This window comes from Theropithecus gelada, chromosome 15, assembly GCF_003255815.1.
Source record: "Theropithecus gelada isolate Dixy chromosome 15, Tgel_1.0, whole genome shotgun sequence".
Classification (NCBI taxonomy): domain Eukaryota; kingdom Metazoa; phylum Chordata; class Mammalia; order Primates; family Cercopithecidae; genus Theropithecus; species Theropithecus gelada.
Genome location: NC_037683.1, coordinates 43,501,439 through 43,515,653, shown reverse-complemented (window position 1 = coordinate 43,515,653; position 14,215 = coordinate 43,501,439). Strand labels below are relative to the sequence as shown.

The following is a 14,215-nucleotide window of genomic DNA, read 5'->3' as shown; positions in this document are numbered from 1 at the left end:
CCTCTAGACCCCGGGACTAGAAATTTCAATGGATTGGAAGACACTAGGGAGGAAAAGGACCATCATATGTGAGCCAAGGCTGAGTCTGGCCCTGGGGCCTTCAGAGTGTGTGCCCTGGGGCTAAGGCTGGAAACAGGTTGTACACCTGTGCAGGTGCACAGAGCCCTGCTTTCAGAGGGACCCTGTGCTTAGTGGAATGTTCTGCAGTCACTGTCTTGAATTTTTTTTTTTTTTTTTTTTTTTTGGAGACAGAGTCTCACTCTGTTGTCCAAGCCGGAGCACAGCGGCACGATCTCGACTCACAGCAACCTCTCTCTCCCAGGTTCAAGTGATTCTCCTGCCTCAGCCTCCCGAGTAGCTTGGATAACAGGTGCCTGCCACCACACCTGGCTAATGGTTTTTTTGTTGTTGTTGTTGTTTGTTTGGGTTTTTTTGGTATTTTTAGTAGAGACATGGTTTCACTATTTGGTCAGGCTAGTCTCAAACTCTTGACCTCAAGTGATCTGTCCGCCTTGGCCTCCTAAAGTGTTGGGATTACAGGCGTGAGCCACTGCACCCGGCCGAAATTCTTAATAATTTTATATTTGAATTTATATTTTTAAGTGAAATTCCAATGGAGTATGTGCCAGGGCTCAGAACCTCAGCTTGCATGAGGTCCCACCTCTTGCTGCCTCACTGCTTCCTGGAGATGGGTTCTTGGACTAGAGCTCCCTTGCCCCTGGCACCCTCTGGTTCCATTCAGCCTCCCCCTTCCCACTCCTGCTGGGCTACCAGTGAGGCCCCCTGGTGTATTCAGCTGGAAACTCTGCAGGGCAAGCCTTTCATCCACTGCTCATCCAGGTACCTAATGTCCTGGCACAGGCATTGTAATACCCTTGGGAATTGCCCATGCTATTGCAGCCTCTGTGCCAGGACATTAGGTAATCTGAATTAGAAGGGCACAAAAGGATTGCAGCAGCGGTTAGGACCAGGACACTCGCTGCCTGGATCGGGGCAGACAAGAAGATTGTGTTGGGCCAGTGGCCTGTGGGAAGGGGAAATGCCTGGCATGACTTCCTGGCCCTCCACCAGGGCAGATGTGTCAGTCCTGGGTGTGACAAGAGAGAGAAATTGGCAGCCAGTGGGCTTCTCGTGCAGTACATGGACACCTATGTGGATCACGGTATTAAATGGTAAATAAAAAACACCATGACAGTCTGGGCACCATGGTTCACACCTGTAATCCCAGCACTTTGGGAGACTGAGGCAAGAGGATTGCCTGAGCCCAGGAGTTTGAAACCAGCCTGGTCAACATAGCGAGACTCTGTCTCTAGCAAAAGTTTGTAAACTAAACAAAAATGAAAAATAAAGAAATCACCATGCCAGATCAAGAGAGAGACCGTGGGAGAAAGGAAGAGCTTTATATTTTTATCCTTTTGTTTGTTTGTTTTGAGACAGGGTCTCACTCTATTATCCATGCTGGAGTGCAATGGCATGATCTTGGCTCACTGCAACCCCTGCCTCCCAGGCTCAAGCAATCCTCCCACCTCAGCCTCCCAAGTAGCTGGGACTACAGGCACGCACCACCATGCCCAGATAATTTTTCTATCTTTTGTAGACAGGGTTTTGCCATGTTGCCCAGGCTGTTCTCGAACTCCTGAGCTCAAGCAATCTGTCCACCTCAGCCTTCCAAAATGCTGGGATTACAGGCATGAGCCACCATGCTCAGCCTATTTTGGTACATTTAATGGCACTTTTTTCTTGCCTTTTGAGCAAAGGGTCCCACTGTTTTATTTTGCACTGGACCCAGCAAATTATGTAGCCGGTTCTGCCTGGGTGGATCTTTCAGCAAGGCAAGGTGAGAAGCTGAGGCTATTTTACACAGGGGATCCTTAGGGGAAGCGGGATGGTTTGGAATCAAGACATTGGTGACTGAGAGAGCTCAGCCCTCTCAGTTCAGCTCTCTCCCTCTCCCTGTTTCTCCTAGCTCTCTTCTATCTGGAACCCATCACAGGTGAGAACACGCCCCCAGAGGCATGAAACTGCAAGCATAAAAGTAGTTACATTTTTATGAGCTGCAAAGGTCTCTGCACATCAGAGGAGTAGTTATTGGCATAATTATTGCACCACCTTTTATGACCCTGATCTCAGCCTTAAAAACTAAGGAAGCTAAGCCCCCTCAAACTTCCATTACCATTTGTCTACTCCTTCCACACCTTACCCTACCCCTGCCCCACCCAATAGAGTGCTGGTTGACTTTCTTCCCCTGCCAGTCACTGGCCTGAGATAGGATTCAGTTTTCCACCCTTGCCCAGGGTGACAATTCAATTCGATCTGCAGTTACTTCGCCTTCACTCTGAGCCAAGCAGGGGCTGGGTGCTGAGATGGGCAGATGTCAGATGTGATCTTGGCCGTTGCCTGGCTCAGTCTAGGGACACAGAGAGATGTGGGAAGTCCTAGTCTCCTCCACTAGGCAGGGGCAGTGTTATTTCCTTAAAGCTTCCCACAGAGGTGTGGGAGGAGAGGGGGGCAGTATCCCAACCAGGGGTGCCGGGAGTCTGCGTGGAGGGGTGCGCCTTAAAGACATGCTCTCTATCCATCCATGGGAAGCAGCTAGAGCTTGGGAGTTGGAGCTTGGGAAGCAGTTGGAGTTTTCAGCTTGGGGGTAGCAGGAGGACTGATTTTCACCAAGATCATTTGGAGGCTGAGTTGAGTAAGGACAGGAAGGAGGGAGAACTGAGGCAGGGGACTGGTTTGGAGACCGCTGCACTCACTGAGATCATAAGAGGCAGTGCCGTGAGAAGGGAGAGGAGGGGCAGATCCAAGGATGTTAAAGAGACAGGATTCCAGTCACAAAGAGACAACACAGCGTGCGTCCCGTCATAGGTGGCCCCCGGAGTAGTCCAATTCACACAGACAGAAAGGAGAATGTGGTTGCCAGGGGCTGGGGGAGGAGAGAAAGCGGAGTTAGTGTTTAATGGGGACAGAGTTTCAGTTTGAGAAAATGAAAAAGTTCAGGAGATGGATAGTAGTGACAGTTGCACAACAACAGGAATGTACTTAATGCCGCAGAACTGTGCAACTAAAAATGGTTAAAATGGTAAATTTTATGTTATGTGTATTTTACCACAATTTGAAAAGCAACTATAACAACAAAAAGATAGTGGGCCTGTGGGTGTGGGAAGGAGAGGCTGGGCATGGTGGCTCACATGTATAATCCCAGCACTTTGGGAGGCTGATCAGGGAGGATTGCTTGAGGCCAGGAGTTCAAGGCCAGGCTGGGCAACATAGCAAAACCTCATCTCCACAATTTTTTTTTTTTTTAATTAGCTGGGCATGGTGATGCACACCTGTGGTCCTAGCTGCTTGAGAGACTGAGGAGGGAGGATTGCTTGAGCCTGGGAGTTGGAGGCTGCAATGAGCTATGATTATATCACCACACTCCAGCCTGGGTGACGGAGCAAAAAAAAAAGTTTAAAAAAGAGAAAGAGCCTTGTCAGGCGCAGGCTGGCCCTGAGCTGGGGAGCGGGCGTGGGAGTCTATGCTGACCCCAAGGTGACTGGCCTGGGTGACTGACAGGCAGAAGAGGAGTTGCAAACAAGGCCAGGGGAGGGTGGTGGTGCGGAAGCCAGACATGCACGCAGAGTTGGGCATGTGGGGCCTGAGGACTCCAGGGAGAGGTATCCAGTGGGGAGCGGGACTCAGGAAGGGGCCTGGGCTGGACAGACACCATCTGAGTGTCCTCGGCTTATCACACGTAGCAGGCCCCACATGGGAGAAGATGAGAACCAGCCAGGGAGAACGTGAGAAGGGGGCAGAGCCCAGAGAAACAGGTGGGCCAAGAATAACGCATCATCAAGGAGACCTGGGGGGAGTCAGAAAGGAAGCAGGGAAACCAGGAGAGTTTCGCTGCAAGGAGTGGGAGCTCATTCAGGTCCCTTAGGACAGCGAGCGGGCATGGCCAGATGGGTGCGCCTGGACAGGCTCGTGGGAGGACAGGGGGCTCATGGGAAACAGGCTGAACCATACCATCCAGGCCTGGGAGGGGGGCCTGGATGCTGGTGGATCTCATGTGCTCCGTCTCTCATGGGCAGTACAAAGTCTCCCTCAGGACTCTGCTCCCCTGCCCAGTCTCATCCCTTATTGCCTCAGCTTCCACACGTCTGCCGTGGTTCCCCAAGCTTCCCTTCACCACAGCTGCCCCAACACCTGCCCCATCTTCTCCTCCTGTCCCAGTTCCATGCTATTACGGGTTGGATTGTGTCCCCAAAAAAAGCTGTACCTGTGAATGTGATAAGGTCCTTAGGGAAGCCCTAATCCAATATGACTGCTGTCCTCAGAAAAAGGGGAAATTTGGACCCAGACGTGTACTGAGGGTAGACACTGCGAAGGAAAAAACAGGGAAAGGAGCCTCTGCCGACCGAGGAACACCTGAGGCCGGCAGAGCAGCTGGGAACAGATTCACCTTCAGAGCGAGCCAGCCCTGCTGACTCTTGATTTCTGACTTCCGCCTCCAGAACCGAGAGCCAACACACCTCTGTTGTTTCTGTCACTTGGTTTGTGGGGCTTTGTTGGGGGCATCCCCAGGAAACAAATACAAATGCTAAGAAATGAACGAGCTTATTTACCCAACTCCTCTCTTTGGGTTTTGGTTTTCTCTTTGTCTTGGGCCACCTAGGAACACTGTCACTGGCCTTCCAGTCAACTGGCCACCCTTGAGCCAGGCACCCCTCTGCCCAGTCATCTGACAGTGGAGGAGTGACCCGTGATATGAGGCATGGCTGCCCTGAGAGGTGCCCCTTAAAGGGGGCAGGGGAGTAACAGGGAGACAGCTCTCTCAGGAGGGACAGGGGACGTTGCAGGTGCTTTTGCATCCCTGAAGCCGAGGGAAGAGAGATTCCGGAGAGGGAGGTAGATGGCATTGTCTTGGGATACAGGATTTAGTGACGAGGGAAACTGACATAAAATCCCTTTGGCCCAAGTGTCTTCCAAAAGAGAGGGACAAATCCACAAATATTTGGGGCATAAAGGATGGACTTTCTAAGTCAACCTTGCCTTCCCATCCTCAAGATGTTCACTGTGGCTGAAATAACAAGTCAGTATAACTGGAAAATATTTATTTGAACTTGTGACTCAGCTCTTCCTGAGCTCAAGGAAGTCAAGTCCGTAAATCAAGATGATGCCGCGTAAGTGCCTCCTCCGGAGTGTTCCCACATGGGCGGGCAATGCTGGAGAAGCCATTAGCAGAAGTGACTGGACCGGCTGCCCGTGAAAGATTTAAAAGAGCCTTGTGTACTCCAGGAGCTGCCCCTTCTCGGAGCTTTCATTTCTGAGGCTTTCCTGATGGATGGCCTCAGCCTTTGACTCCCTCATTTTTACTGTCCAACCTGCCGAGTGCTACTTCCTGGCACAACTTGTAAATTCTATTTTTTCATATTTAGCGGAGGCTTAAGGCTTCTGCCACAGAGAAGTGGGGTGGCCGGATATGCTGTAAGTGTAAAATAACACCAGATTTGGAAGACTTGAGTCTGTGATTGTGTTTTAAATATATTTACCTGTCCTTTTATTGCTCTCACCAACTCTTGCTCAGGGTCACAGGGGTGCTGCTGCAGGTGGGCCATGCTGGGAGCCCCAGCAGCTTCATCACCGCCCCCTGCCCATCCCTCCCCTCTCAGACTTTCAGTCCCTCCAGATCTGGTCCAATCTTTCCGTGGTAAAGACGGGAAAACCAAGCATCTGAGAAGAGAAGGGACTTGCCCAGGGTTCCAAGAACCCTAAACCAGGACCCAGGGGTGCCCATTCCCCGCTCCTGGGTGACACGGCTGGGCCAGGCACAGGGCAAGGCACTGTGAACACAAAGACACATAGAACATGGATCCTCTCCTGAGGGACCTCAGAGCCTGACGACAGCGTGGCTCGGGGAGAGAAGCTAGAGACTCCAGCAGCGACAGCCTCATAATAATGGCTAAGATCTGTGAAGCCGATTGACTGCACCAGTCAACCCCAGGCTACAGCCTCACCTGCTTGCTGCCCCATCATCCTCACGACACCCTACAGGTGTGAGTACGGTTAGCCTCTCACTACGCAGACCAAGAAAACCAGTCCATGGATTTTCTACTTTTTATTTGAGCCACAGAATCCTTTCTTCAAGTGAAATTTTATATGGAACCCAAATAAATACATCAGGTAAAACCGGGAGTGAGTCCCCCTCACTTATCCCTAACCCTTTTCGGGGGCCTGGAGGCACTTTTTCAGAGCCTGAGATCTCCTGTTGGCATAGTTTAAAAACCAGCCGGGGAGTCAATGCTTTCATTTTTCAGAGGAGCAAATAGAGGCCCAGAGGAGGGAAGGAGCTTAGCAAGCGTCACCCAGGGAATCACTGTCACAATTAGCACTCCAACCACAAGTCCTATGAAGCACAGGCCTGTGCTCCATCCCTGACACCTCTTCTCTCAGGAAACGGAGGCCTTTTATTAGCAGCTATAAAATACAATCTCTTCCAAGCCGTATTTTAAGACCGAGCTTGCAGTGGGCTCTCTGAACACACTGTTTTCGCTTCCCTCCCACCCACCCTGTCTCTTCCCTACCTCCAGTTCTCCCATTTCCTCAACCACAGGAGGAGAATCCTGCTTCGTAGCAACCGTCCTTGTGAGCCAAGTCGATGAGTGTGGCTTGAAACTGACACCTTCATAGTTTACCTTAGAGTTTTTGGTTCTTCTCAGTTTATTTCATGTTGTGCCTCATTGCTCCATAATATTCACAGGACTCTTGACATTAGAAAGGGCTTTTTAAATCCTGTGAAATAGGATTTTAGAAATCAACAGCACCTTGGGGTGTGTAAGTGGTGCATTAACTTTCCTGGATGCAGTAAGAGGAGACTTCTTTAGGAAATTTCATGATTTGTACCCCTCAGGGTGGCATCTCTAGGGGAGACCGAATGCCCCACCACATATCCCTCCTTCAGCAGGCCTCATAGTTGTCACCTCCTTTCCTTTCTGGCTCTTTTCCCAGCCCCTTTTCCTCAAGCTGGCTTTGATAAAGGATTTCTTTCTCCCCTGCTCCCTCAGCCTGGCTGGTCCACTCTCCAGGGTCTGTCCATGACTCTTTTTCTAAGGCTTTTACTATAAAGTATCTAGAAAATGAGGCAGCTGGAAGAGGTAACAAGTATGAGAAGCTCACAGGGTTCCCAACCTATTTGATGCTCCCCAGAAGTGTGTCCCAGTTGGTCCTGTCCCTGTGTCCCTTCTTGTGTGGTTCTGATGTGACCCAGAGGTGAGGCAAAAAGTGTGTTTTCCAAACTCGGTTTTGTGAGATTCCATTTCTGGGTGCAGTTTCTCAGACATGTGCTTTTATGATACAAAAAAAAAAAAAAAAAGACTGGGGGAATTCTGCTTGCAACCTATTCCTCTTGGAGACTCCATTGTATACCCACATACCAACATTTTTGAGAAGTCCTGCAGTCCAGAGTCCTAGGGAACTTCATATAACCCAAAACCCGCTTGAGCACCAAAAGCTTGTGTTTGCAGCCCCTCTAAGAGATGCTAGTTTTAAGGCAGTTCTGGACATCTCTGTGAGTTGCTTCTGGAAGACTCCAAGCCCTTCATTAGAGTCCCTCTTGGCCCCAGCACAGAGATCATGGATCCTCTCCCCGTCCTGGCTTCACTTAGGAAAAGCCAAATTAGGCTGCTTTCTGATGGCCTTCAGGAAGGCTTTTTCATCGATATCAGAGCACTGTCAGCTGGTTGTGCTTTCTTTGGAAGTAATAGAAATGGATCAAGTGGCGGGGGGCCATTTATGGTCTGAGCATTGCATTCTTGGGGCCTGGTCAAAGGAGGACATTAGGCCAAGCTGAGCCATTCTTAGAGAAAAGGATGGCACTGGGGTTTCTGTATTTGGGAAGCAAGTCCTTCTTATCAAGCCAGCTGTCATATACTTGGACTTCTCCTGCAAATAGGCCCACACATGCACAGGCTTACACTGATAAAATGTGCTCTCTGCTTTCTGAAACAGAGACTTTTTCTGTTAGCTTAGTGAACTTTGGTTTTCATTATTTTAGATGACTTTAATTATTTTTAATTAACAACTAATCCCGGCTTGTGGATCGATTGGTTGATTGTCCTTTCCCAGTTTTCATTTTTCTCTACTCTAGAAAATTCCATCATGATTTCACAGATAAGCCATGGGTGGGTTGGCTGGTTGGCTTGCTTGGAGGTCTACATATGTACATTGCTGTGGAAAATGTCATATCTATTACATAAGTTTGCCTGGGCTGCTGTGACAAAATTCCAGCACTGGGTGGTTTAAATAACAGAAATGTACTGTCACACAGTGTTGGAGGCTAGAAGCCTGAGATCAAGGTGTTGGCAGGGTGGATTCCTTCTGGGGCTGGCTTCTGGTGGCTTGCTGGCAATCTTTGGCATTCCTTGGCTTGTAGTAGCATCACCCCAATCTCTGCCTTCATTGTCACATGGTGTTCTCTTAGTCGCTGTGTCTGTGTCCAAATTTCCCCTGTTTATAAGGATCCCAGGTAAAATATTGGATTAGGGGCCCACTCTATCCAGTAAGACCGTGTCTAAACTTAACTACTTACATCTGCAATGACCCTATTTCCAGGTAAGGTCACATTCTAACTTGCAATGTGATACTAGGTTACTGAGATACTGGGGGTTAGAAATTCAACATATGAACTTTTATTTTTATTTTATTTATTTATTTACTTTTTTGAGACTGGATCTCACTCTGTCACCCAGGCTGGAGTGCAGTGGTGGGAACGTGGCTCACTGCAGCCTTGACCTCCTGGGCTTAAGCGATCCTCCCACCTCAGCCTTCTGAGTATCTGGGACTATAGGTGCCTCATGACCATGCCCAGCTAATTTTTGTATTTTTTGTAGAGACGGGGTCTCACTTTGTTGCCCAGGCTGGTCTCAAACTTCTGGGCTTAAGCAATCCTCTTACCTCAGCCTCCCAAATTGCTAAGATTATAGGCACGAGCCACCGCACCCAGCCTTATATATGAGTTTTTAGGAGACACAATATAACTCATCACACTGATTCTATGCACGGTACTACATTTAGCTAAGCTGGAGGACAATAGGGCTCGAGGTCCTGCTGTCCCTTCTAGCTCAGGGGAGGTGGTGTGGTGGAGAAGAGAGCACCCTCGGACTGATGTCAGGGGTCCTGAGTCAAGCCCTAGGCCATCCCTCAGTTTTTTCACTAATAAAAATATTTTAATGAAAAGACCTATTAGTATCCAGCAAGATCTTCAAGGTATAAAAAAGGAAAAAAAAAAAAAAAAAAAAGACGAACCTCCAGGATGTGTGGAGAGGCTCAGATGAGTTAACAGGTCTGAAAATGTCATGGTTATGGGATGTAGCAGAGACAGGGTCCAAACACAGGCGTTAGGTGTCATCTGTGAAACAGGAAATGAACAGTAGGCTTCTCCAGCAAGAGAGAGCAGTCTGGGAAGCAGCAGAGGTGAACCCTGGTTCCCCGGGTCCTGATGGCAAACCAATTCTTCCCTCTGAACTGGCTCCCTCTGGGGAGAAATGGGGGCCCTGGACTAGGCAGCCCCCTGGCCATGCCACTGGGTGACCCCGCAGAGAAGGTCTGCAGCCAGCAGACCTGAGTTTAAATGTGGAGCTGCTGCTTCCTAGTAGTGTCATTTGGGTAAGTCACTTAACCTCACTAAGTCCTTGTCTATGAAATGGGGATAATAGTAAATACCTACCTCATAGGTTAAATGAGAAAGTCCTTGTGAAGTACTTAACACGCAGCTTGACATAAAGTAGTAAAAGTTAGCTATTTCTATAAACTACCTTTCGTAAGGGTTGAATGAGATGGTGTAGGTGACGGGCCTGCATGCAGTAGGTGCTCAATTAACCATCGATACTCCCCTGCCCCTTTTAAACTCAGTTTTGGCAGAGTTTCCAGCATTCATGATTCCCTCTGGGGTGTAGGGTGAAGGGTGAAGAGTTATACAGAAAAGTATTTGAACTCCTTGAAGAATAACATTGTTTTCAGGCACTCAAAAGCCATTATTAATTACTTGTAATTAATGTCCATGCCAATTGTAACCAATTACAATTCATTAACTTACATGCTCTCAGGACTTTATCTTGCACAGTTTTATTAGAGAATTAGCCAAACTTAGTGTAGTATTCCACCATAGTCATGATTATCCTGGTGATTCGTAAAATGTACCCAGGCCACCGTGTGAATGATGAGCCTCCATTTGCTCTGGGAGAGCAAATTTGAGATGGGTCTTTCTAAGATTCTTGTCTTTCTGGTAGGTATTAATCAGCACAGAAACTCAGGAGACACAGACAAGTTCTTCCACAATGTCGTACAGACGAGAACTAGAGAAATACCGTGACCTGGATGAAGATGAAATCCTTGGAGCCCTCACAGAGGAAGAGCTCAGGACTCTGGAAAATGAGCTGGATGAGCTGGACCCTGATGTGAGTAGGTGCTAAAGGGGAGCACACTGTCACCAGTGAGGGGACCTGGGGAGGGACAGGTGGATGCTTCCTAAAGCCACCACTTCCTTTTTCCTTCCATGGCAATGACGTTAGAATAACTTTGCCTTTGCAGATTTTTCTTTTAATGTGTTGTGTTAGAGTTCTCCAGAGAAAGAGAACCAATAGGGTGTGTGTGTGTGTGTGTGTGTGTGTGTAGAGACAGAGAGAGAAGGGGAGAGAGAGAGAGATTTATTATAAGGCATTAGCTCACAAGGCTGTAGAGACCGGCAAGATCTGCAGTTGCTAAGGTGGAGACCCAGGAGAGCCGATGGTGTAGTTCCAATACAAATACAAATAACCAGCAGGCCGAAGACCCAGGAAGAGTTGGGTCTGGGAAAAGATGTTTTAGTTTGAATCCAAAGGCAGAAAAAAGCCAGTGTTCCAGCTCAAGGCAGTCAGGCAGGAGGAAATCCCCGCCTACTTGGAGGAGGGTCAGCTTTTTTTCCCTATTCAGGTCTTCAACTGATTGGATGCCCCCCCGCCGCCATATCAGGGGGAACAATCTGTGTTACTCAGTCTACTGATTCAAATATTAATCTCATCCAGAAACACCCTCACAGACACACCCAGAATCATGTTTGACCAAATATCTGAGCATCCCATGGTCAAGTCACATCCAAAATTAACCCCTTGTCAACTTGGCACACATATACATCTCTTTAAACCATACCTAATTTCCAAATAAAGACAGTAATGATGTCATAATTCTGCCTAACATGATACAACTATCCTGGGTACAATGGAAAACACACTATCACCTTCCCCAGAAGAGGAGGTAAAGTCCATGAGTGATGTTTATTCTTCTCCTTGCTGTCCTGTAACTTAAATACTATAATATAAAATTAATGATACTTAAATCCTATTATACAAAGCCAATACAATCAATAACAGTAAAGTCAGTATCAAACAATCTTGTGTTACATGATAAGGGAATAAGAAAGGGAAAAAGCAAAGATATTTGCTACACACACTCACACATTCCCACACACAAGTGTTCACAAAACAAGGAGGAAGTACTCATGACAATTACAGTCTTCATTTCTGTAACTACTCAGGTAGTTGTAGCTGGTATTTATAACTACCCTGCTTCATTACCCATTCTTTGCCTTTAGCAAGCACCTCAGCTGGTTGTAGTTCTTTACCCGATGGGGTGACCTAAGCTTTCATTTCTGAAAGGCCTGGGCCATTAGTAGTCCTGCCTGGATTAGTTTGTTGTAGTTTTCCATGGACCCTAATCACAGGGCATGGTAATACTTAAAAATGCCCTAAGGGCTCTCCTGTATCCAGATATACACTTTCTCACCTCCCTTGTGCAATAGCTATCCGATTTCTCCTTGGTAGTCAGCATCCATCACCCCCAGTAACTCCCTTCTTTGCTCGTTGATTCAGAGTCATGAGGAGCCCAAAGCGGGCTGGTGGCAGTTTTAACTTCCAGTTTAATGGAATTGTTGTGTCTCCTAGTGGAACTTTCCTCCTTTGAAACTAAGACTTCTAGGCCAGCAGACCACAGGGTCGTGGGAACAATAAGTGAGAGTTTTGCTAGTGGATCACTAGGAGTAATGGTGAGTGGCGCCACTCCTATCTCCAACCTTGATTCCCTGACCCATGTATCCTAGCTATGGGAGAAATGGCATCAGCAACTGCCACTGATTCAGAGCATATACCACCTTCTGGAGAATGTTGCCCCAGCCTGTAAGGTGTGGCCACCTAGCTGGCACTGTAACTGTGTCTTCAAAAGGCCATTACCCCATTGTATCAAGCCAGCAGCTTCAGGATGGTGGAGAACATGTGTCATGGAATGAATGCGCTGAGAAACAAAGGACCAGAAGAATCCTTCTCATTTAATGTTTGATGTTTTATCATTGCATTTCTTAATTGGCACATTTAGAAGTGTATTTAATGCTCAGAATTCATCCCTGCACTCAGGGTACACAGTGTTAAGAGTCAAAAGTCTGTTTGGTTGTGTATGTGGTTTAGCAAGTCACACTAGAACAGTAAGCATGGACATAGGTGGCCTCCTAGGCAGAGGTCTTCATCCTACAGCTATACCCCAGGCACCCAGGTCAATGACCAGCACAGAGAAGGTAGATAATGAAAGTTACTGAACTGAGTAAACATTCCATGTTGTGTATTTTTAATTAAAAATGGAATGTATCACATCCTTTTTTTAAACCAGCCATTGCTCAACTCTGGTTTCATAGTGATCCATAAAGAAAACAACACTTCAATCTCACTCACACACAGATGGCCACTGCTAACATCCAGGGAGCACAGTTCAGATGGAAAAATGCAGGACTAGAAGTTAGGTGTTTTGCTTCCAATCCCAGCCCTGTCTCTTCCACTCCATGTGACCGTGGACCAAGCTGCCATCCTTCCTAGACCCCGATGTCCCCAGCCATGGAATAACAGAGTTGGCTGGTCATTTTCAGGGTTAAGCTAACCTGACTTATAATCTGGTCTTATACCCAGGTGTGATTAAGTGGCTTCATTCCAGATAACTCAGAATCCTTGCCTAGGGCTCCTGGGTCCCAGGCCCCATAGAATTACACATCCCTCCAGCAGTGTGTCCTCCTCTTCCTGATATTCACGACCTTCCCCTGCCTGCCACGAGAACATGGTTTCCTGATGAGGCTGCTCAAGTTGATCAGAAGTCAGCATTGGTGGAAAGAGCCTTGCGTTTCTTTCTTCCCCCACATCATCTCTCCCCATTAGCCTGTGTTTCAGTAAAAACAAGCCATGTAGGCAAGAAAAAATCAAGCTGTAAAATTATTCTGTTCTAATTCTATCCTAGATCACTGTCACACAGAATTCCAAGAACAAACAACTTTATAAAGGGAGAACAAAAGAGGCATGTAGCCAATTCCAGTTAACTCAATAAATGTGACTTGGTTACCTGCCGAGCACCAAGCACCGTGCTGGGCACCAACAGGGGAGCCTGGCTGGGACTCTGCCTTTCAGGAGCACAGGCTGGTGGGGACACAGGCATAATACACTGCGCTTGACACGGAGCAGACAGGAAGCTCTGCTAGGAGATGAACTCTTACTGGTGCGAGGCATCACAGAGCAGGTAACACTGGAACTGGGCCCTGGATTTTTCTAATTCCATGCAGAGTGAGGGCCTTGAGAAAGGCCACAAGGAGAGTGTTGTGTAGGGAAGGTAACTGGGGATGGGAATCTTAGTGTGGTTTCTGTGGAGGGTCAGATGAGACTAGAAAGGGGGGTTGGGATAGATAATGTGGGGGAAGAGGGGGCGGCAAGGCCTACTGAAGGGTTTAGACTTTGCTCAGTAGGTTCAGGGAGCCCTGGAGGGTCAGAGACTCAAAGAGTTCGTTGGTTTTGGGAGGTGACACTGAGGACACATGGCCTGGAGGGGTGTCAGGGAGATGGGTGAGAGGTGGGAGGCGCTCCTGCGGGGGAATCTTTGCCACTCCCAGGGAGAAGTGCACCTGAGGGCCCCGCGGGCCTGTTGGGCTGTTTGAGTTGCCCTGAGCTGCTGCATGGGGATGAGGTCAGGTCAGGCTGTGGCTGCAAATAAGGCAGGTGATGACAAGGGTCCGAGCCAAGCATCAGACCTGGGAGTGGAGGGGGACAGAGGGAGGAGATCTCTCAGAACCCAGAGTGCATCCGCCAGGAACTGCATTCCGTTTCACCCCCACACTGACAAAGAGCTCCCTCAGGTCTGCCACCCCACATATCAGAGCCTCCAGCCTCAGCAGCAA

General features: G+C 48.2%; 1 protein-coding gene across 2 annotated transcripts in view; it reads left to right on the top strand.

Moving 5' to 3' along the window:
- The window catches only part of TMOD1 (tropomodulin 1), a 92,816-nt gene that overhangs the window by 12,685 nt on the left and 65,916 nt on the right, over nucleotides 1-14,215 (top strand). For both annotated transcript variants that reach the window (XM_025358634.1, XM_025358633.1), the window contains exon 2: nucleotides 10,269-10,436. In XM_025358634.1, coding sequence (XP_025214419.1) covers nucleotides 10,317-10,436 — 120 coding nt within the window. In that variant the 5' untranslated portion in view covers nucleotides 10,269-10,316. The remainder of the gene's footprint in view (nucleotides 1-10,268; nucleotides 10,437-14,215) is intronic.